At 35.9% G+C, this 24,519-nt stretch overlaps 1 protein-coding gene across 1 annotated transcript in view; it reads left to right on the top strand.

The window, feature by feature from the left end:
* Positions 1–24,519, top strand: part of Pde3b (phosphodiesterase 3B) — a 145,597-nt gene that overhangs the window by 100,771 nt on the left and 20,307 nt on the right. The window contains exons 3-7 of the mRNA XM_040756090.1: positions 954–1,202; positions 3,290–3,429; positions 11,287–11,393; positions 15,509–15,719; positions 16,275–16,348. Of these exons, the coding sequence (XP_040612024.1) occupies positions 954–1,202; positions 3,290–3,429; positions 11,287–11,393; positions 15,509–15,719; positions 16,275–16,348 (781 nt within the window). The remainder of the gene's footprint in view (positions 1–953; positions 1,203–3,289; positions 3,430–11,286; positions 11,394–15,508; positions 15,720–16,274; positions 16,349–24,519) is intronic.

Below are 24,519 nucleotides of genomic sequence, written 5' to 3'. Positions count from 1 at the left end.
TCATACATTTTGTCTTAATTGTTCAGCTCAAACTTGCCACTTGTTTTGAATCCTCATACCATTTTTTTGTACTTTTATCCATATTTTTCATAATAATGCTGATACTCTTTTAAGTGTGTGCATTATCCTTGTTTTATATGTTCTACATGTATTAATCAGGTTTATCTTCAAATCAGCCTAGATGTTATCTTCTTTTTTTTAACCTTTAAAAAAGCTAAAACAGGCCGGGTGTTGGTGGCACATGCTTTTAGTCCCAGCACTCGGGAGGCAGAGACAGGCAGGTCTCTGTGAGTTTGAGGCCAGCCTGGTCTACAGAGTGAGTTCCAGCACAGCCTCCAAAACAATACAGAGAATCCCTGTTTTGAAAAACCAAAAAAAAAAAAAAAAAAAAAAAAGCTAAAACATTCAGACATTAAATAGCTTGTTCAAGGTTGCAGGTTTCAAGTCTAGAAACTGGGAACCTTTGTAGCACATGTCTGTCATGATGCTGTTTCTTAAGTAAGGTTATAAAAGAATGGCTTTCCATGCTCCTAAGTTTTGCCATGAAGTAAAGGAAGTCATCAAGAAATTATTGAAGTAGCAGGATTGTAGGCTTCAAAATAAGTACATACTTTGTTGTATGCTAGTTATGAAGTAATGAATGATATTTATCATGAAATAGGTTAAAGAAAATAAAACCAGATTACAAATAAAATACCAAAAATGGAAATGCTGAAGCTTATAGTATCTGTTACACACACATACACACACACACACACACACACACACACACACACACACACTCTTAGAATTCTGTTATTATATTATTCATGCCAGGTCCACATGATTAAAATTTTGTAATTAACAGGATTACAGTATTATATTATTTAAGTATTGTAGTTTAAATCAGACTATTTTTTTAATGTTAAACTTGCTGCATATCAAATACATAATTTTACCTTTTTGTTTTCTAGAATTCTGGAAGTGGAAATGGAGTTGATCTCTCAGTGCTAAATGAAGCTCGCAATATGGTGTCAGATCTTCTGATTGACCCAAGCCTTCCCCCACAAGTCATTTCTTCTCTGCGGAGTATCAGTAGTTTAATGGGTGCTTTCTCAGGTTCCTGTAGGCCAAAGATTAATCCTCTCACACCATTTCCTGGATTTTATCCCTGCTCTGAAGTGGAAGATCCAGTAGAGAAAGGAGATCGAAAACTTCACAAGGTTAAAATATAGTAATCAGCCAGCCTTATGTATCTCATTTTATGATTCATTTTCATTAAAAACATTCCTCTAAATGTTTTATGATGTACTTTCCTTTCGAAGTATTGGCTTCTTTTATATTATATCATGCTGCTGTGGCTTTACAGAGAGTTACAAATGAAAGTAATTCTATACTTATTTTTCATTAATTTCTTCACAGTGCTTGGGATTAAACCAAGGGCCTTACATATGCTGAGCAAACGTTATGCTTCTAGCAATTTTTCTTTTAAATAACACTTCTGTACTTAGCAGTTACAATTTTTATGCTAAGAACTATTTGGCATTATTGTAGTAAGAAGTAGAAAGCACCAAGGAACTTAGTTCCAGATTTATGTAACTAGTAGATCACACCATTAATCTCTTCTTTTTTAAGAGTCCAGGAATTACACTTGTTGAGCCAAGAATAACTGACCATTATAGCAATATATTATTATTACTTAATGTATTTAACAGATTTAAAACTCACTGACATTTTTTATAGCTCAGTGGGCACTGGTTTTTCCATAATTAGATATGGGACTAATTTTGTGTTGGTACTTAAAAAATAAGATTTCTTTAGACACTAATACATACAGAACATACTAACTTGGTATATTTTATTTATGCTTGTTCATAGTGCTGTTACCTGTCACTGTATTGTAACATCTTTATTAATAGCTAAAATAATAAGGCTGTAAAAGTAGAAATAGTTTAAGGATTCTATTAGTTCAACTGATTCTACAGCTAGGGACTTACCAAGGAAAAAATAAAATTCAAGTAAGTTAATTTTGTCAAATTGTACTAGTTATATAGAACCTAGAAAGGGAAAATACAGGATTTTTAAGGGCTTTGGATCAGTTGATTTAATTATCTCAGGTCTTAGCATAGAGTTTAGAAATGTTGAAAAATTTAGTGACTTGAAAACTCTTGATCATCTAGGTCATAGATAGTTTATGTTTTTACTCTTAAAAAGTTTACTAAATAGTGTGGTATCCATTAGAGCTCACTCAACAGTGGTATTGATTCATGTTGCTTTTTTAGTACACCACATAATCACAAGCACCCAAAAGTGATGATAGTCAGTAATTTATAAAATGATTCTAAGATATTCTTGAGTTTTCACCAATATATTTTTCTTTTTCATTTCCCACTGACATATATTGATCTAAGATAGTGATTTTTTTAAATAATTTATTTTTTATGTACATTGGTGTTTTACCTGCATATGTGTCTGTGTGAGGGTGTTGGATCCCCTGGGTGCTGGGAATTGAACCTAGATCCTCTGGAAGAGCAGTCAGTGCTCTTAACTACTGAGCTATCTCTCCAGCCTTAAGATGGAAATTTTTAAAGACAGCAATTCTTTAAAGTCCAGCCATGCTGCCCTTGTAACTGCAGCACTTGGGAGGTATCATCTAGGAGAGTAATCTGCATAACAAGACTTTGCCCCAAAAGTCTAAAAAGAAAAACAGAAAATATTCTAATCAGAAAGGATATTGCTGAAGTGTCTGCTAGTGAGGAAAATTTACAAAGCAGATATTATATTAGGTATGTCTCAGGGACAGTTATTTTCAGTGGTCTAAGAAAAGTATTATTTCCTTTAATTGAGCATTTAGATCAATTGAGAATTTACCAAAAAATTGCAGTAAAATAGTGTTTGACATATTCTGTACTTAATTAATCATTAATTTAAAAAGTAACCAAGAACCCTGGAACTTTTCCACATCAGCTGTCGTGTACTTTGGATACCTTTTGCTGAAAATATAAAAAATGGTGGTCATTGTGGGTCCTAAATTTGTCCTTTGAAGTTGATTTTTAGTGTTAACCTTCCATACCCATTTTTAAGCTCCAACTTTTCTTTCTCTTAAAACTGTGAGTAAAATGTGTAGTTCAAGTCATTCAGAAGCTTTTTTATTAAGGAAAAACAAATAGGACAACAGTGTAGAAATTGGAAGGTAGAAGTAGAAGTGAAATGTTGTGTTACCTGTGCGTGTTATATTGATAGTTTCATTTGCCCTTGTATATGGTACATTAAAGGATGATAATTCACCCATTTTGAAATTACTTGGCAGGGACTGAGTAGTAGAAACGGTTTCCCGACTGCACAACTGAGGAGGAGCTCGGGAGCATCAGCATTGCTGGCTAAAGAGCACCACTCAAGGTGGGAGCGTAGCAGTGGCAAAAGGCCTCACCAGGAGCTAGGCCTTTCCAGGTAAAGTTCTGAGAGCCTTTAAACCTCTGGGAGCCTTTAAAGCATCTCTTTGAAATAGTTTTAAAATCAAGAAATAATTGTTGCAGGAGTTTTGGATAACATAGGTAGAAATTCTTAAAGGTGGTGTCTCCTGATGTGGTCCTAAAGGTAGAAACTGTATTGAGACCTCAAGCTAGTGTTTCAGTTCTTGTCTGTGTCAAAGAAAAAATGGAAAGATGAGATTAAAGTAAGGATTCAAAGTTAATTATAAGGTAGAGAAATACTACTCAAGGGATGAATTCAGGCTTCTAAAAAGAGAGCAGCACAGTAGGATTTTGGTCAGCTTGATAGGCAAACTTTGCTGGAGGAAAGTATTGTTTAAGGTATTGTTCCAAAGAGAAAAAAATCAGGGAATTCCAGGTATGGTTGGAATTTTCTTTGGAATAGGCTTACTCCCTTTTCTGTCTTTATTTGGGGTGTTCAGATGTGGGGCATGACATCAGATGCACGGTGGGAACAGACTATTTTTGGTTAGGCCTTGTTTTTATTAAGTCTGGTTAGCCTACCTTTAGCTTATAATCAAGAGACTGATTCTTAAAAAGAAGATAGGATCAGCTGGTTACAGAGAATGCTGGAACCTTAAAAAACAAACAAACAAACAAAAAACATGTCCATGCTGAGACAGTGATTCTCAATCTTCCTCATGCTGCAACCTTTAATATGGTTCCTCATGTTAAGGTAACCTCCAACCATAAAATGATTTTTGTTGCTACTTTATAACTGTAATTTTGCTACTGTTATGAATTGTAACAAAAACATCTGTGTTTCATGATGGTCTTATACGACCCCTGTGATAAGGTTATTGTATTATTCTATTCCACAAACGGGTTGCAGATCACAGGTTGAAAAATACTTGCTTAGGAATACCAAAATCAATTTAGCATGTTGTGTTCCTGGACCCTTCATCCTCTTCTCTGGAGACGTAAACCAAGAACTATGCTATGTGCCTGGCAAGGTTTCTACTTTTATGTTGGGATGACATTCCAGTTTGTAGAGGCAGTCACAGATCCATTGTGTAGGGGTCCAGGGTTGATTATTCCACACTTACTGACTTGGAAAAAAAAAAAAAAGAATATTCCTCAGATGCTTTGCAGTTGCTAGTGTAATGTAGCAAGAATGTGCCAAACCTGTTCTTACTTAAGCTGAGACTTCGTCATATTATATACTCTCTCCAGAACTGGCTTGAAACGAAACACTGCTAAATAAGAAATCACAATTAAGTGAGACTGGGAAAATACAGGAACTAATATTTTATGACTATTAATAAATACCATTTGCCTGAAAACAAAGGATTTAATACTTCATCTTTTGAAAGCCATGAAAGATGTGGATCTCTTGTGTGGGTAGAAATTTGTTTTTAGTCAGTTACCCAGGTTAGTAGAATTGTAATGAACGGGAATTCCATGTTAAGCTACTATCTTACTACTGAGCAGGTGTCAAGCTAAACTTTTAGTTGGAACTGTGTACAGTTACACATTTGAAACAGTAGATGGCAGGATTGGAACATAGCTGTTCATATGTTTAAAAATCTATGTTAAGATTTATATGGGAAACACACTCAGATAATTATAATTTCTACATTCTTTTGTGGCTTTTTTTTTAATGAGACAGGGTTTCTCTGTATTGTTTTCGAGGCTGTCGGTCCAGCCCAGCCTCGAACTCACAGCGATCTGCCTGCCTCTGCCTCCTGAGTGCTGGGATTAAAGGTGTGTGCCACAACCGCCCGGCTGTGGCTTTTTAATTTGAATTTTATATTATTTAATTAAGCTCATTTCTTTCTCATAAAACTTTAGTATAGAGTATACTGAACAGTATAGTATTATGAACAATATATTGAATTATGAATAATTTGTAATACAGAAGAATGAGAAACAGTAAAAATTTTATCTTAAGCATGATATTTTTTATTTTATTTTTTAAAATGTAATTATGATGTGGGGAAATGGGAAATAGGAAATGGGAAGTGAACTGGAGATTAGGTTTCTTTGCCATAGGAAGGAATCATAATCTTGGAAATACTACTGGGCTTAAAAAGCAAGAAAATGGGGGTTGGAGGCTGCTCTTCCAGAGGTCCTGAGTTCAATTCCTAGCAACAGCATTGTGGTTCACAACCATTTATAATAGGATCTGAAACCCTCTTTTGGCATACATGCATAGCACTCATACATAAAATATAAATAAATAAAAATTTTTTAAAAATTTTTTAAAAAGAACAAAATACTGGGACTTTGTTTCACACTTCACATTTGCATTACAGCAATATATTTTTAGTTAAAAATGTTTGACATTAAATTCAAGTCATTTTTAAAAGGGAAATATAGTTTAGAGAAATCTCAGTTAACTGTTCACGATGTAGGTAGATTCTCTGGATTCAGTAAACTTATTCAAATAAAGATTTAGAAATTTGTCCAAAAAAGTAATTGGTCTTAAGTGTGTCTTCTTTAAAGAGACACATACCTTAAAGGCTGAATAGAATTTTTCTTGTATGCAGAAGCTGGAGTTTCTCAGCAAATTTCCAAATGTACGTTATACATAGTTGGGATAAAATAGTGTGTTGGCTCATTTTATATAAACTCAACACAAGCCAGGGTCATCTAGGAAGAGAAACCTCAGTTGAGAAAATACCTCCATTAGTCATTTTAGGCAGATTAATGGGGCATTTTGATTAGTGGTCAATGTGGGAGGGCCTAGGTCACTGGATGGTGCAACCCTGAGCTGGTTGGTGGTTCTAGGTTCTATAAGAAAGTAGTCTGAGCCAACAGTGAGAAACAAGCACTCCTTATGGCCTCTGCCTTCAGACTCCTGCCTTGAGTTCTTGCCCTTCCATCAGTAATGTAATGTGATCTGACAGTTATAAGCTGAAATAAACTCTTTCTTCCCCAAGTCAATTTGGCTGTAGTGTTTTATCACAACAACAAAGTTGTAACTAAGACCGTCAGGAATATGTAACACATCAGCAACCACCACTCTTTTCAATTCTCCAGACACATGCTATACAAAATAAATTTATGCAGAAACAAATGTTTTCTATCTGCACTGTCTAAATTGAGGCCCTCAGCTACCTGTGAATATTGAACATGTGGACTGTGTCTAGTATGACTAAATAATTGAGTTTTAATTAGATTATAGAGAATTTAATTCAAAGTCATGTGACCATTATCTACACATACACTATGTGATATCGATTAATGCCAGTGATACTTTTATCCAGGAATCTTTAGGGTTTTAATAATAGCTCTGTATTCACTATGATATTGTTATAGTCTCTCATTCTGGGTTTTTGGGCCTTAATTTAAACTCAGCTTTGTGTCTGATTATAGCTTTCCTGACTATAAATTAACTTGATTATAGTTGTAAACATTTCTGGATATAACTGAAGCCATAGTTTTCATCCCTCAGCTGTCCTTTTAAAAAATTGTTATCATTGTTTGGTCTTTGTTTTTGGCCTAATTCTATCATTCCCTGGCTTAGTGGTTGTTTACAAAATTAATTTACTAGTATACTTGTTATCTTTGTACCCTCTACTTCATTTTATAGATAGGCATTATCTCTGTAAAGTTGTCCTCTATTTCATCTTCTCCTTTATCACTATTTCATAGTTTTGCTGCAGCTCTCTTGGACTATTGAATTAGCCTCTTATAGACAGTTTTAGTGTCCTTCACCAATTGTTCCATCTTCCTTAAGCAAAACTTTGTTTGTATGGTTTTCTCATCATTAAGTCTCGGGATCCCTTGCTGATTCCTATAGAATGATTCTTAAACTCTTAGTCTAGAAGTTGACAATCTGTTGTTGTCTTATGACAGATCTGCATCCTTACTTGGAAATGGTAGAAATCGGTGGGACAGTCTTTCAAAGAACTAGAGTAACAGGAGGCACTGGGTTAATTCTTATGCTGAAGAAAAGAACAGAAACAACAAAAATGTTTCTGATTAAAAAAAGAGAGCATTAAAAATAATATAAACTCCCTATATAAAAACAAAAACATGCAACTTGCTTTAGACTTCCTGAAACTTTCTAATAAGCAGTTAATTTCCAAATAACTGAATTATCAACAAATGCTATCACCTGAGAAAAAATGGCTTTGTGCATTAAGGAGAAGTAATTGGTTCAGCTTGTAATTTCCCTAACACATTTTTTTCTCCCTATTTTATGAGACTTTTCACTTTCTAGTCATTCTCACCCATTATTACTGAAGTTTTCAGTTCCAGTGAAGGGTTTGTGATTACACTAACATATTTGAAAACAGATGACTGTTTAACAGCCGTCCTATATGGGTATGTCATCCATGTTGGATAATAGTGTTGATTCTGTGAAGAAAAAGCACTGACTCAACATTTCAGAGTAGACGATATCTGTTATTTGCTGTAAAGTAGAAATGTAAAGAGTCTATTATTTAATTGCCCTCCAAAATCTTTTGAACACTTCTATCAAGGATTGTGCCATATCTGCAGTGAATGTGGATATGAGAAAGACACAGACCCAAAAGGAACTCACAAATCAAGGGAGAAACTCTAGGGACTGAGTAATGGCTCAGTGAATAAACTGCTTGTTATTCGAGTGTAAGGGCCTGAATTTGGATTTCTAGCACCTATATAATGCTAGATTGGCTGCCTACTTATTTCAGCACTCAGAACGCAGAGACAAGTTATCTCTGGATCAAGCTGTTTAGCTAGACTAGCCCTATCAGGGCTCTATTGTAAAACTGAATAAGTTTGAGAGCAATCAATGATGATTCCCTATATCAGCCTCAAGCCTCCTCATGCATACTTATACACATTCATGTGTACCTGCCTATGGACACATACATGTGTCTGCATACATATGAATGTTCATATAGAAATGCCCTCATACTACATAAACATTCAAAAAATCTGTAAGTATTAAAGTTATGAACAACATGGGACTGTTTGTGATAGAAATATGAATAAATACCCCTGAGGTCAAAACTAACTTTTTGTTGAGTAAAGGGAGTTTGAGCAGAAAGGATGTTAGGAGCTAGGGAGGAACTTACTGAGAACTGAGCCTACATCAATAAAAATTGAAAGAGTAGACTGAGGATGTAGTCCTGAGGCCTGTTCAATTGCTGTGAAGAATTTGTTATACTTGTAACTATGAAGAAAAATGGCTGCTAAATAAATGTCTTACAGAAGCCGGGCGGTGGTGGCACACGCCTTTAATCCTAGCACTTGGGAGGCAGAGGCAGGCATCTCTGTGAGTTTGAGGCCGGGCTGGACTGACAGCCTCCAAAACAATACAGAGAAACCCTGTCTCGTAAAAACCAATAAATAAATAAATAAATAAAAATAAATGTCTTACAGAAGTGGTATTGATTATGTCATTTGAGGTCACATCTGGAGTCAACCAATAATATAAGTACGCCAGCAAATATATAGACATTATAAGTATTACTGAACCTCTTAGAGTAAGGCAAAGGACACAGTCAGCAAGTCAAAAAGGCAGCCCACAGAATGGGAAAAGATATTCACTAACCCCACATCAGACAGAGGATTGATCTCCAAAATTTACAAGGAACTGAAGAAGCAAGTCTCCAAAACACCAAAGGCTACAGAACTAAGTAGAGAATTCTCAATAGAGGAGTCTAAAATGGCTGAGAGGCACTTGAGAAAGTGCTCAACATCCTTAGCCATCCAGGAAATGCAAATAAAAACAACTCTGAGATACCATCTTACTCCTGTCAGAATGGCTAACATCAAAAACACTGAAGACGCTGGGCGTTGGTGGCGCACGCCTTTAATCCCAGCACTCGGGAGGCAGAGGCAGGCGGATCTCTGTGAGTTTGAGGCCAGCCTGGTCTACAAAGCGAGTTCCAGGACAGTCTCCAAAAACAATACAGAGAAACCCTGTCTTGAAAAACAAAAAAAAAAAAACAAAAAAACACTGAAGACAATTTATGCTGGAGAGGTTGTGGTGAAAGGGGAACACTCCTCCAATGATGGTGGGAGTGCCAACTCATACAGCCACTTTGGAAATCAGTATGGAGATTCCTCAGAAAAATGGGAATGAACCTATCTCAAGACCCAGCAACTCCACTCTTAGGTATATACCCAAAAGATTCACATTTATACAACAAGGATATCTGTTCCACTATGTTCATAGCAACATTATTTGTAATAGCCAGAACTTGGAAGAAACCTAGATGCCCCTCAATTGAAGAGTGGATAGAGAAAATGTGGTACATTTACACAATGGAGTACTATTCAGAAGAAAAAAAACAATGGAATCTTGAAATTCCCAGGCAAATGGATGGCACTAGAAGAAACCATCCTGAGTGAGGTAACGCAGTCACAAAAAGAGAAACATGGCATGTACTCTCTCATATATGGATTTTAGACATAGATCTGGGGAGTGCCAGCTTACAATCCTATGGCCAGAGAGTCTGGGAAACAGAACCTTCATTCAATAGCTGATGGAAGCAGAGGCAGACTGCCACAGCTAAACACTGAGCTGGACTCAAGGAATCCAGTGACAAAGAGGGAGGACTGATGAGCAAGGGGGTTAAGACTAGGCTGGTTTAACCCCCAGAAACAGCTGACCTGAATCAGCTCTTGAATACCAGACTGATGGCTGGGATTCCAGCATGGGACTGATCAAGACCCCCTGAGTGTGGGTGTCAGTGAGGAGGCCTAGGTAATCTATTGGGCCTTGGGTAGTAGATCAGTATTTATCCCGGGTATACAAATGGACTTTGGGCGCCCATCCAACAGTGAGAGATGCACTCTCACCCTGGATTCCCAGGAGAGGGTCTAGGCCCTGCCCTGGATGAAATGACAGACTATGGATACATACCCCCATGGAGGGCCTCACCCTCCCTGGGAAAATGAAGGGAGTATTTGAGGTGTTGGTGGGAGAGCGTGGGAGGAGGAGAGGGAAAGGGAGAGGGACCTGGAATTGATATGTGAAGCAACCTTGTTTCTTTTTTTTTTGGTCTTTATGAGACAGGGTTTCACTGTATTGTTTTGGAGGCTGTCGGTCCAGCCTGGTCTCGAACTCACAGAGATCCGCCTGCCTCTGCCTCCCGAGTGCTGGGATTAAACGCGTGCGCCACCACCGCCCAGCTGTGAAGCAACCTTTTTTCTAATTTAATTTAAAAATAAAAATAAAAAATAAGTATAAAGATATATAAAGAAGGGAAGATGTAGCATTATGTGTTTCATATACTTTGTATCTTAGAGTGCTATGATTAAATATGGATAGTGTATTAACCCTATTAATCTTGGGGAAAACACTAGAACTTATAATAACTATTTCAGCTCTGTAAAATGACTAGATTAATGATAGTGTTTTAGAGAAAGGGGAACAGAAAATAAGGAAAAGCTTTACTTTAGGTCAGTGGTTCTCAGTGAGGGCCCTGGATTAGCAAACCTACATCATCTAAAACCTAATTAGAAAACCATGTTACCTTGACTTACCTGACCTACCTGACTTACAATTGGAAATGTGGGGATGAGATTAGAGTCTGTTTCAAGAGACCTTCCAGGTGCTACACCTGCTGTGCCTAATCTGTTCCATGATGTTTTGTGGACAGCATTTTGTGGGAACTTACCCATGCTAGTTTATAGTATTCGTGGGTGCTTCTTTTCTACTGTGGCAGGATTGAGAAGTTGCATCACAGACACGAAATGAAAAGTCAGAAGCATTTGTTATTTTGCTCTCTTAATAGAAAAGCTTTGCCGGATCTCCTCTAGGGCTTGGGCAGAAGTCTTCTTATGTCTGAATGTAGAAGTACAAATTGGCTAATTGGTTTGCCAAGAGGAACTTTTTATGAACTAAAAAGTCTTAATTTTTTCCTTGTATTAGTCATGGATGCCACCTAAATGGGCCTTTTGGCTCAAGTCTCCTGACAGTTCCAAAGCAGAGGTCATCATCTGTGTCACTGACTCATCATGTAGGTCTGAAAAGAGCCGGTAAGAAATAATCTTGTTTTCAAAAACACATTTTTAAGGCAAGGTGTTACTGTTGTACTGAGTAGCTTTGAACCGTTTGTGTCAACGACTTTTTATACCTCAGCCTTTCAAGTATTTGAAACTATAGGTATACATCCCCGTGTCTAGCTTGCAAATGACTCTTTATGAATTAAACATGGGAGTCCTCACAGCATATGGAAATGTAAATTCTTATCATTTCACACGTTTTACTTTGAGTGTCATATACTGTATTGACATGGTTAAGCTATTTGTGTTGGCTACTATTTGCCCATTTTTTAGTTCACTCAGTAAACACATTAGACATCTGTGTACTGTATAATTTGATATACACTAGCCTTCAGATAAAAAGTAAGGAACTATTTTACTGACTTGAAATAGTTTCAGATACAGAAAAGGGAATTATTATTTTTTTAGCAGAGTGTATTGATTTTGTAAAATGGTAATTGTGGTAAAAATATTTAGTATTAGAGTAGAGAAATCCCTGCTTATATCCTGACAAGTCATTCTCACACAGTGATTCTCAACCTCCATAATACAGTGACCCTTTAGTTATAATTTCCCAAATTGTGGTAAATACCCCCCTCCACTATAAACTTCACAATTGTAATTTTGCTACTTTTATGAATTGTAAGGTAAATATCTGATATACAAGATACCTGATGTGCTACCTCCTGGACTGGTGGGGAGGGTGAGTCACAACCTACATTGAAAACCACTGTTCTAACAGGATATCCCTAAACTAGAGATTATAGGGGTGGGGAAATACCTCAGTGAGGAACTTAGTTCAGTTCTTAGGTGGTAATACACTGGAGAGGCAAAGGCAGGCAGGAGGATTCCTGGGGCTCACTGACTGTCCAGCTTAGTCTATGTGTCTAGCCCCAGGTCAGTGATAGAATCTGTTCAAAGGAAAAAACAAAACAAAACAAAACCAAAAGGCAAAACAACCAAAAAAGATGTGCAGCTCCTGAGAAACAATGCAAGAGGTTGTTTTTTGGCTTCCACATGCACAAGCACACATAAACACACACTTATCACATATGCATACATATATAAACACACACATGCACATACAGATGCACACATACATAAACAACACATAAATAAGTAAACAAAAAAATCCCTGATCAGATAATTTTTCAGAACTTCTTGGGTGAAAGATATTTTAAAAATATAACAAAGTGGGGTATTTTGTGTTAGCTTAGCAGTGAAGAAGACTGACCACTCTTGGAGGAGACCTGGGTTGGATTCCTAGCACCTACATGACAACTCAGTACCATCTGTAACTTGTATTCAAGGGCATCTGATACCTTTGCTGTTTTCCATGAGCAAGAGGTACACAAATAGTACATAGAAATACATGCAACTAAAAATCCACACACATAAAATAAGAACATTTAAAAATACTATATAGTAACATCAAAGACCTTTTTCATTATTCTTTTATAACAAAATTCTTTAATGCATTTTAAGATATAAATGTGAGTCGGGCGGTGGTGGTGCACGCCTTTAATCCCAGCACTCGGGAGGCAGAGGCAGGCGGATCTCTGTGAGTTCGAGGCCAGGCTGGACCGACAGCCTCCAAAACAATACAGAGAAACCCTGTTTCGTAAAACCAAGAAAAAAAAAGATATAAATGTGAAGAATCAGTAAAATATTACCAATAATCAAGAGAAATAGGCACTAGAAACAGAAGCTTTACATATGATATTGAGCTTAACAGTATTAAAAATAGCAATGACATTTCAAAATATTACCCAAAATACCTAGCTACTTCAGACAGAGAATAGGAATACACAGGAAGGAGTCAGTAGAACATCTAGAGTTCAATGACTTTCTTATGTTAAAAGTTCTTAGGGTCTTGCAACAGAAAACAAAAGCACTGACCATGAAAACAGGGAAATAGGAAATGTTGAAACTGAATTACAGAGAAAAGAAAAATAGGCAAATAATAAAACTAATTTTGCAAAATGGGAATGCCGTCAAAATTCCAAATATATGTGTAAATAAAATTACAAAGGAAAGGACAGCATAATTCTTTTAGTTAATAAAACTGATTCACAATACTTGGTGAACTCTCAATGGCTAAATGTGGAGAAATACCTCAGATAAAACAGTTTCCTTGAATTGCAAAGATGAAGGAAAAAAATCCCCAGAGGATACAGGAAAAGATTATACTTAAGGGAAAACACTAACACAATGATTTCAACAGCAACTCTGGAGGCCAAAGACATCAGAACTGTATCTGAGACTTCTTGAAGCAGTTAAGAAAAAAAATTTCAGTGTTGACCTCTTTATCTAATACCATGGCGAGTTACACAGAAATACATGAAACTAAAAATCCACACACATAAAATAAGAACATTCAAAAATACTATATAGTTTTTAACACACAAATATGCATGCACAATGGATACATATTAATGTGTTTGTGATAACTGTTTCACAGAGTAGGGAATATTAGTACAGCTAGAGAAACTTGTTTTATTTGTTCAGGAGAGAAGCTAGATTTATATAATATAGAAAAACTAGCATTGTTGGTAGCAAGGTACGATTTAAAAAATTTAATAATCCAAAGAATTCAGAAAAATAGAATGGTGGAAAATGAATTGCAAAATAGGTTAAAGACCAAAACAGAAGGAAATTCCATAAAAAATAAAGAAGGACAAAAGAAATGGGGGGGGGATGGAGTTTTGTGAAGGAAAAAAGGAGTTCTCACAAGTCCAGTTATTAAGCTAATTACAAAGTTATGGTAATTAAGAGTATATTATTGGCCTAAAAAAACTCCAATTTGGGGTATTGTCAAATATTGTCGACAAAGATGCCAAGATGACTTAGTAGTAGAAATAAGTATTTTCATTTCATATGCTGCTGAAAGTGGATATGCATATGCAAAGGAGTGGATCTAGAACCCTGCTTCTCAAAAAACTCGTAAGCTGTGTTAGAGAACTTTTAAAACATGGGATACTAATGTCGGGGAAGGTGTGGAGAAAAGGCACCTATAGTACATACTAGGGATGAAAATTGACATAGCCCGTATGGAAACCTCAAAATGTATAGCTAGAAGTATGTGAACAGGAGTCCCTCTTCTTGAGATAACCCAAAGGAAATCGGTCCTCTGTGGTCGTCATATATGTGCTTCTGTGTGCATCACCACAATATTCAAAAGAGCCAAGATACGCAAATAACCTAATGACAGTGAATACAGTGTGGTATATATTTACCATATATCTGTTTTATGGGATCTTTAATTCCTACCAAAGTATTACTTCTGTGTACCTCTCTTCAGGTAAACCTTCACTTTAGCACAAAGAGTTCACCAAAGATTCCGCCAGTAATTTGAGAGACATAATACTTGGTCCTGAAGAATTTTTCTCTTCATGTTTTTTTTTGTTCATTTGGTGTGTGTGTGTGTGTGTGTGTGTGTGTGTTTGAGAGAGAGAGAGACAGAGACAGAGAGACAGAGAGAAAGATTCTCTTTACTGTGTTCTAGGCTTGCTGAGTTGCAGAGATATTAACTTTTTTCTCCATTGTTGTGAAATTCAACACATTTTTAGCATAAAGTAGCCTCTCAAGTGTTTGTTGAATGAGCTGTGAATTCGTGGTTTTATTTTTTAAAAAGACCTGTTGCTGTGCTGGTATAATTTTGTCAACTTGCTTAATGTTGTTAAGAACTTTAGTTCTTCAATATTAGATGTTATGAATTAGGAAAAATTTCCAATACTTTGTCATGTGGATAATCAACTTTTTTTTTCTTGAAACCATGGGCCTTTCACAAAATGTAAAGATTAAGACCAATTTGAACTTGAAAAAATTGTGCTGTGTAATCCACACATTTAAAGGAATTCTCAATATTTACCTAGTATGCGTTTTTATGCCAGAGGTGATAACTACTAATTACTTTGTAATGATTAGTAACAACAAATACAATAGCTATTGCTTTATTGCTTAAATTCTTAGACTGTCTCAAAGCCCAGCATAGATAGAAATTTATTATTTAATTGTAATTTCTTTCTTTTAGGAGGCATGTGCTCTTTGTAAAAACTCAAACAGACAGTGAATACATATTTATTTATATATTCTCTCTTAATTTTCAGGTGCTTTGCCCAGCCTTAGTCTTGTGAACTCTCCAAGCCATGTGCCAGCGTCTACTGGCTCTCAAACTAATCGATCACCCATAGAATTTCCTGATACTGCTGATTTTCTTACTAAGCCAAGTATTGTTTTACATAGATCACTGGGCAGTGTACCTAATGCAGCAGATTTCTATCAGTACCTTAGAAACCCTGATAGCAATTTGTGTAGCAGGTAAGTCCCCTAACCTCCTTCTTTCTGTTTCAATATATAGGTTCTCTTGAAAGGTATTGGTGCCTTTCTGATTCTGTATTATAAGTGCAGGGTGGATTAAGACTATATCCCCTATATTTAACCTAGTAGTTTTTATTATAATTGAATGTTTTTCTCAATTTAGTGCTATTAATTTCCATCTAAGGTGAAATACAGTTGTATTCTATTCTTCATAATGTTTTAGTAAACAGAACTTTTAAATATACACTACCTAGAACTTATTTTGCAATCCCTTCTTGATTTGGTGTTCTTATTTTGGCTCTAATAGAAATACAAGCTTTATCTTAGACCCCAGTGTTGACTTTCAAAAACTTACCATTTGTTTCAGGACACAAAGGAGCTTCCTAGAATGAAATCATTCAGGTTTATGCATAGATTAGTATATTACAATATGTTACAATTGGGATCTTATTTAAAAATTAGGCAGACTCCCTAATTATGTTTAGATAAAAAAACAAAGCCTCATTTATTATATGTATGTATGTATATATATATTTATCTATTTTATTCTATAAGCTGTGGACATCAAATACTCAAATATGTTTCAACATGGGAATCGGATGGTACAGACCACCACAGTGGAAAATCAGGTGAGATTGCATCAATCACATTTATTTGAGTTCAAGGCTAGTTTTACAGTATTTTTAACCTCCATGTACCTACTTATACATTTCTGGGTTTTTGTTTTTCCATGGTGCTAGGGATGAAAAGAGAGTCACATGTTGTAAATGAATACTTGTATATCTTCACAGTGAAGAATACAGTAGTTTTACTTATTCCCCAGGAATTACGAATGATGACAGTGACAGATGGCAGGCATATTTTGAAGAGTAACAAATGTGTTGCACAGGTGAATGTAGTCTTTGGCTATGGCTGCTAATTAGTGAAATTAGTAATGTTGAAACTTTTACTATACAATTTAAGTGTGAAAGGGATGACATACTTTTCATGGCTTTGAGAGAAGTCATTCATGTCACTATGAAGCTTTTTATACCCTCAAACAAGAAATGTTGTTGATGAAATTTTCGCTATTCCATAACTTTAAAAAGTTATCATGGAAGGTGTAAACTGTAAAAGGTTGTACCCTTGACAAAAGGAGTCACAGAGAAATAGACTCTTGCCAATACTTCTGGACTATAAAATTCACTTTTAAAGAATAGGACTCAACAGTTTGTAAATGATTTATTGTTTATTTAATTTACATTTTAAAAAGTCATTTAAAAGGAAAACAGGACTGTGACCAATCCTTTACACACCCTCTTCCAGAAACAGAGAAAGTAAAATCTCTCAGTTTAATCATTTGACTTATATTATTTGAACACCACATCTACACTGAATCATCACAAGAAGAGGCAACAGAGTGTTATCTCCTATGTACATAGACATAAAAATTCTTAACAAAATACTAGCAGAGTGAATTTAACAAACTTAAGTAAAATGTAAAAATGCCCCTGCCATGGTCAACTGGTATTCCAAAAATGCAAGAATCATGGGACATCCAAAGATTAATTAGTGATGTACACTAAAGTAATGAAATAGAGGAGGGGGGATCACATAATATTCTCAAGAGATAGAAAAACAGGGAAAGGGAAAAAGAAAAGCGCTAATACAAAAATTTACCAATTTTGTGGTTAAAACCAACCTTTTAATAGCTAGATGGTTCCTCAACTTGATAAAAGGTGTATTCACAGTTAACATGCTTAATGGAAAAGAGATAGTTAATATTATTTTAAATTTTTATTACATTTAATTTTTATGTTGCTGAGGCTTGAACTGAGAGCCCTATGAATACTTGGCAAGGGCTCTACCACTTAGCTATATTCCCAGTCCTTTTAAATTTTAGTGTGTGTGTCTGTGTCTGTGTGTGCACATGCGCGTGTGTGCGTGCGTGCGTGCATGCAGGTCAAATGTAAATATATATGTATGAAGCACATGTGTGAAGGTCAGAAGTCAACTTATGGTAATAGGGTCTTGAACTCAGGTCATCAGACTTAGCAGCAAACACCTTTATCCACTGAGCCATCTTGCTGATCAGTTAACATTCTTCTTTTTGTATTTTTTAATATTTATTTTCTTATTTTAACTATGTGTATGTGTGTGGATATATACATGGAATCATGGAATGCAGGTGCCCACAGAGGCCAGAAGTATTTGTCAGATCTACTAGTATTGGAGTTACAAGTTGTTATGAGCCTCATGATGAGTATGCTAGGAACTAAACTTGGGTCCACTACAAGAACAGTATGCTGTTGAGTCACACCACTCCAAAAGTGTTCTTACTGGAGAAACACTATTGCTTTCCAGAAGCTCATTAACAGCTGAGGAGAATGTATGGTCTCTGCAGTTCTGTTCAGCAGTATACTAAGGGTTTACTGAGAGAAATGCGAAAGAAAAATAAATGAAGTCACCCATAATCTAGGAATATCTATTCATAGATCATTATCTAGATCATTATCTATGAGTTATCTATCATCTGTTCATAGATAGGTCTTTTCAGTAGAAACTGTAACACACACACACACACTTTGCCACCTCCTAGAACTGCTAGAAACATACAAGTTTAATTCAACACTGTTTCTCCATGTTAAAAATAAGTTGTTAAAAACTGAAGATAAGAGACTATTTCTTTCAAAGTAGTATCAAAAAGAATAAGGTAGCTAGAATAAATCTAACAGAATAAGTAAAAGAATATTCATACATTCAAGATTATAAAACATTGCTGAGACAATACCTTGACAGATGGTCATTTCATAGGACTTGATAACTCAATATTATTAAAATGATAATTCTCTCAAATGGATAAAAACCAATTTAATACAGCCTTTAAAAAATTTCAGCTGATTCATGTTTTAGGGGGGTGGAAACTGAAAAGTAAGATGTTGAAAATTATGTGGAAATTCAAATAACCTACAAAAGAAAATGGAATTTGAGATGTTTGGTGTGGGCATAGAGATGAAGTTCCCAGGTCAATGGAGTAGAACTGAGGGTCAGGGAAAGAGTCTTGCATTAATGTCAATTAATTTTGACAGGTAAGCCAGATTGTTGAGAAAAGAAAGGATGGTTTTCTCAACAGATAGTCCTGAGATATCCACTGGTTAGGAAAAGAATTTGAACCCTTAAAAAGTAACTTAAATTACAGTGTAAAAAAACCATAAAACTTACAGAAGGGGTCAAGTTGGTATATCCTTGGTTTGAAAAAATCAATTTTAAATACAAATTTTACCATCTCTGGAAGAAAAAAAATTGCCAAAATTTTTTTTAGCAATTAAAAGTTTAACCAGACCTGTTGGGCCAGGCCTTTACAGCTGTTCAGGAGGCAAGTACACAGTCTGTTTGGACTATAGAGTCAAAGCTAGTCCAGTTACAGAATAAATTCAAGACAATTCTCTGTAACTCAATGAGACCTGTTGAAATTTTCAATTTTTAAAACAGACTTATTTATGTGTATGTGTTTTGCCTGAGTCTATGTCTCTGCACTATGTGTATTCATTGCCCCTAGAAGCCAGAAGAGGGCACCAGTTAGTTCCCCTTGAATTTGAGTTATGAGCACTGAATTATGGATGGTTGTGAGTCACCATGTGGGTGCTGGAAATCAAACTCTGGTCCTCTGTAAGAGCAGCCAGTAACTGTTCACTGCTGAACCATCTCTCCAGCTCCCCACCCTAACAGTTAACAGTAAAAAGAGGGCCGAGGAGAAACTCTCAGTGGTAGAACTCCACCAGTAAGGCCCTAGATCAGTACCCACTAGTACAGAAAGAAGGAAGCAAAAAGTAAGTAAATGAGGTTTTTATTCAAAAGGCACTAATAAGAAAGTAAAAGGACAACTCAAAAGCAACAGGAAACAGGTACAATTTATTTGTTTAAATAGGAATTATATTCAGGCTGTACAAACAACTTTTGAAATTCAATAGTAGTATGTTAGACTATTTAGTTAAAAATGGAGAAAAGTACTTGTAGTATGAATGCAGGAGATAGAGGCAAGGAGATAATAAATTTGAGGTCATCATGGGTACATAGTGAAATCTCTGTCAAAAAATAGAAACAAAACTAACAAAAAACACAAAGAAGGGGGAGGAAGTGACAGTCATTTGGCAAAAGAGCTAACTGGATAAATAAAATAGAAAAAGATGACAAAATTCCTCAGGGAAATTCAGTTTAGGAGATAACATTAATAGTCTAAGTTGAACAGCTAAAAATCAAAGGGAAAGTCACTAGTGGAAGGATGTAGAGGAATTTGGACCCTTTTGTAAAAAACTTTGATAGTTTCTAGAAAGTTATATGTTTATTTATCACAAGCTCACAATACTATAATTCAGAGTATAACCAGGAGAAAACCCACTCAAAAGTATTCGTCGTGGTAGCACAGAAATGGAAGCAATATAAACATAAACTTGTGAGTGAATAAATGCTATTAGTATATCCTACAGTAGAATTTTATTTAGCAGTTAAAGCAATGAATTTTTGCTATATGATTCAACACAAATGATAATATTTTTAGTGAAAGAAACAATGCTTAAATATTTACATATTATATTATTACATGTAAAAGAAATTCTCAAAGGGTAAATTTATATTCAGTGTCAGGACAGTTGAGACCTAAGAGGATAGTGGAGACTAGCCGCAAACAGGCATGAGGGACATTTTGGAGACGGTGAGACTGTTCTAAAAGTGGATTGTCATGATAGTTGTGCATCCTTACATTTACTGAAAACATGTAGTTGTATACTTAGGGTACGGGCTAAAATTTCTTTTGTTTACCCCAAATTCAGATATTAAACCCTGACCCTCAATACGATTACAGTTTGGGCCTTTGGGAACTAATCAGTTTATGAAGGTGGAACTCTCAGAAGTAAGATTATTTCCCTTAAAAGAGACTCACTAGAACTTTGTAGCTTTCTTTTCTACTGTGTGAGAAACTGACATTCTGAAACCTAGGAGAACTTTCTCCGAACTCCTCTCCACTGATACTCTGATCTACTTCTTGGCCTCACACTATAAGAAAAGACCTTCTGTTGTTTGTAAGTCACCCAATATAAGGTATTCTGCTATATTGTCCTTCACTGGCATGGTAGGTTTTAATAGCATGCCATTAAATTTAATACAGCTTTTTAAGAAATACTTATACATGTATATATATTACATATATATCATATATATATATACATATTATATGCATGCGCACACACACATTTTCTTTTTTCTACTTCTCCTAGTTCTCTGGAATGATGAGTCTCAGTGGGGAGAATTCCACTTGAGTACTTTCCATGTGAGTGCATTAAGATGTTGGCCAGGGCAGCAGTCATGTGGCATATTACTGTGTGGAATGTTTTCTTATTTGTTTAATGTGACAGCAAACTTCCAGATTTTAGTGAATTTTATATTCCATTTATATAGTCATTTCTGTTTCCCATCAGAGCACAGGGTGGTTTATGCTCTAGAAACTCAATTAAAAAGATTTCTTCCAACTTGAACTTCAAATGGCTAAATATTTCATGGTATAAATTCTAATTATAAATGTTCTCTGAGATTAGAGGACTTTCATTTTTATCTGAGTAGGTTGGAATTTTTAAAATTAATAATTTTCTTCTATTAAAAATATTTTCAACGTCAGCCAGGCGTTGGTGGTGCATGCCTTTAATCCCAGCATTTGGGAGGCAGAGGCGGGGGGATCTCGGTGAGTTTGAGGCAAGCCTGGTCTACAGAGTGAGTTCCAGGACAGCCTCCAAAACAATATAGAGAAACCCTGTCTCGAACCACCCCCAAATATATATATATATATATATATATATATATATATATATATATATATATTATTCTCATTACAGTTTCCCCTCCCTCTACTCTTCCCAGTTCCTTCACACCTTCTCTCCCATCTGAATCCACTACCTTAGAACACAAACAGCTTTCTAAGAGAATAGCATAGCAAATATAACATAATATACCATGATGACACAAAAACTAACACATTGAAGTTGGACAAGACAAATAGAAGAAGAGCCTAAGGCAAGATACAAGAATTAGAGACCCACTCCTTAGCACACTCTGGAATTCCATAAAAATACTGAACTGGAAGCCATAATATATATGCAGAGGCCTCAGAGGACCTAGTGCAGATACATGAACATCCTGATGCCTTAGTCTCTTTGAATTCGTGTAACTTTGATGATATTGATTTAGAGGGCCTTGTTTTCTTGGTGTAATTCATCCCCACTTTCTGCTTCCTCTTCCATGGGGTTCCCTGAGGCCTAAGGGGAGGAATTTGATGGAGATCCATTTAGGGTTGACTGTTTCAAGGTTTCTTCCTTTCTGACTAATATCTAGCTGTAAGTCTTTGTAATTATTCCCACTTGTTGTAGGAGGAAGCTTCTCTGACAATGGTTGAGCAAAACACCTATAGATATATCAGAATGCATTAGGAGTCATTTTATTGATGCATTTTTTAAAAAAAGAACCAGTAGTATTTGGATTTATCCTAAGTCTTTGGGCTATCTAGTCTCTGGTTCTCAGTTACCCAAGCAGCATTGAGTATGGTTTCCATCTGTTGGAGTGGGCCCTAAGTGAAATCAGATACTGGTTGGTGATTTCCACAGGCCTTGTGAACCATTGCTCTAGCATATCTTGCAGGCAGGACACCATTGTCCATCCAAAGGTTTACAGCTGGCTAGATGTTTACATTTCTCTATTGATAGCATACAGAGTACCTTCATGTACCAAAATCTCTAGCCATAGGGGTAAAGGTTCTATGAATGCATTAGCTTAACTTCTCTATGTTCAGTGACAGTGTGTTGTATAGGTGTTGCCCTCAGCATTGAGGCCTTGCTGTCAGTTTGTGGAGAGCAAATCTATAGTCTTGGCCTAGGTTGTCTGGGGCTTCCCATGGGACTCCTTTGGCCAACAACTCAATTAGATATAAACCAATCCTGATATTGGAAGCTTCATTTAGTAACAAGACATGGCCAGTAGGGACTTTTTGTTTCCCCCATTATTTGGTAATTTCATTTAGATCACCTTTAAGTATGTATATATTTTAGGAAGCTTCTACTGCATTTGGTTTCCATACTTCCCCTCCAGTGATCTTTAATTTTAGGTATTTCTTCCTGTATTCCCTCCCTCATCTACTTCTCCCAACCACCTCTCTCCTCCTGCTCCCACTTGATTCTCCTGTTCTACCTCACATTCATCCATAACTATTTCCCTTTCCTAATGAGATCTATCTGCAGCCCCCAGGCCCTTACCCAACCTCTGTGGTTCTGTAGATCATTGTTTGGTTATCATTGGCATATAGTTAATATCCAAATATAAGTGAATATATACTATTTTTGTCTTTCTGGGTCTAGGATACCTCACTCAGGATGATTTTTTCCTAGTTCCATCCATTTACCTGAAAATTTAATCATTTCATTTTTTTAATGGCTAAGTAATACTCCATTGTGTAAAGGTACCCTATTTTCTTTACCCATTCTTCTGTTGTGAGACATCTAAACGGTTTCCATTTCTGGCTATTACAGATTTAGTTACAGATACAGCAATACATTCTCCAAAGAAATCAACAACACTTCCACACATTTCTAAAATGTATTCCAAGCATACCTCTCTCATGAGAACTTATTTATTTACCAATACCATTGAGTCTCAAGAGATTTCATGACTGCTCAGAGATAAATGACACTATTGACTAGCAGCTCCTCTTTCCTCCTCTTTCAGAGTATAACCAACAAATTAGAAGCCAGTAGGCATCCATCTTAAAAATTCAGCTCCAGCACTTTCTGCCATGGAAAAAGCCAGAATTTTCAGTTGTTTAAATCACTAAAAATCATGTAATAAATATCAAACGCCAATAATTTTTGGTTAGATTTGTTCTTTAACAACTTAGTTTGTATATAATAGATTCTGTTTATTCTTACTCTCTGCTCTCTTATATCTTTCTCACATCACTGTAGAAGATGTACAGACAGTTTGAGTTGCATGACTTATCCATGAACCGTGGTTGACCATGGGTAACTAAATTAGAAAATGCAGCTTCAGATGAAGAGGCATTAACTTTTTATTTTATGAAATGAGTGTGTTTTATTTGGAAATGTATCATTTTACAAACAATAGTACTTTCTAATCCTAAATTAATGAGTTTGCAATTCAGTATATTAGGCACAAAATTCACTAATTTTGAATCACTGTGTTTAACATCTGGTAAGTTATATTACTTACTGTCAACATTTTATGGGGAGGAGAAAGCTTGCCATTATGTTTAAGTATAGGCATCAGGCTTTGAACCTACTTCTGAAGATTAACTTCATGAGTACTTTTTGTTAAATTTTTTCTTCTCTATGAGATAGTGTCTCTCTAAATTGCCCATGTTGGCTTCAGCTTAATGACTAGCCTCCTTGTTAGCTGATACAGGCATGGGGCACTGCCATGCTCAGTAAGGGCATTTCAGAGTTCAGAAGAACCAGCACACTGTCTTATGCCTGTACAACTCCAGCACTTGGGAGAAGGAAACATGCTGTAAATCAAGGCTCAGCTTGAGCTACATATTAACTCTTCTAGGCCAGCCTGTGCTACAAAGTGAGATGTGTGGACCCAACTCTCCCCCCCAAAACAAAACCCAACAAAACAAACAAACAAACCTAGTTTTACTTTTAAAACAGCCAGGACTATAGTGTGGATATGGTGAAAGATTTCTAGTTGAGGGGAGACTGGGCAATTTAGTGAGGTGCCATCTTAGTAAATAAACAGAACAAAAGATTTAAAATCCTATGTATTG

The sequence above is a fragment of the Mesocricetus auratus genome, unplaced genomic scaffold (assembly GCF_017639785.1).
Source record: "Mesocricetus auratus isolate SY011 unplaced genomic scaffold, BCM_Maur_2.0 Super-Scaffold_4256, whole genome shotgun sequence".
Lineage (NCBI taxonomy): Eukaryota > Metazoa > Chordata > Mammalia > Rodentia > Cricetidae > Mesocricetus > Mesocricetus auratus.
This window is presented reverse-complemented; position numbering and strand designations above follow the sequence as displayed.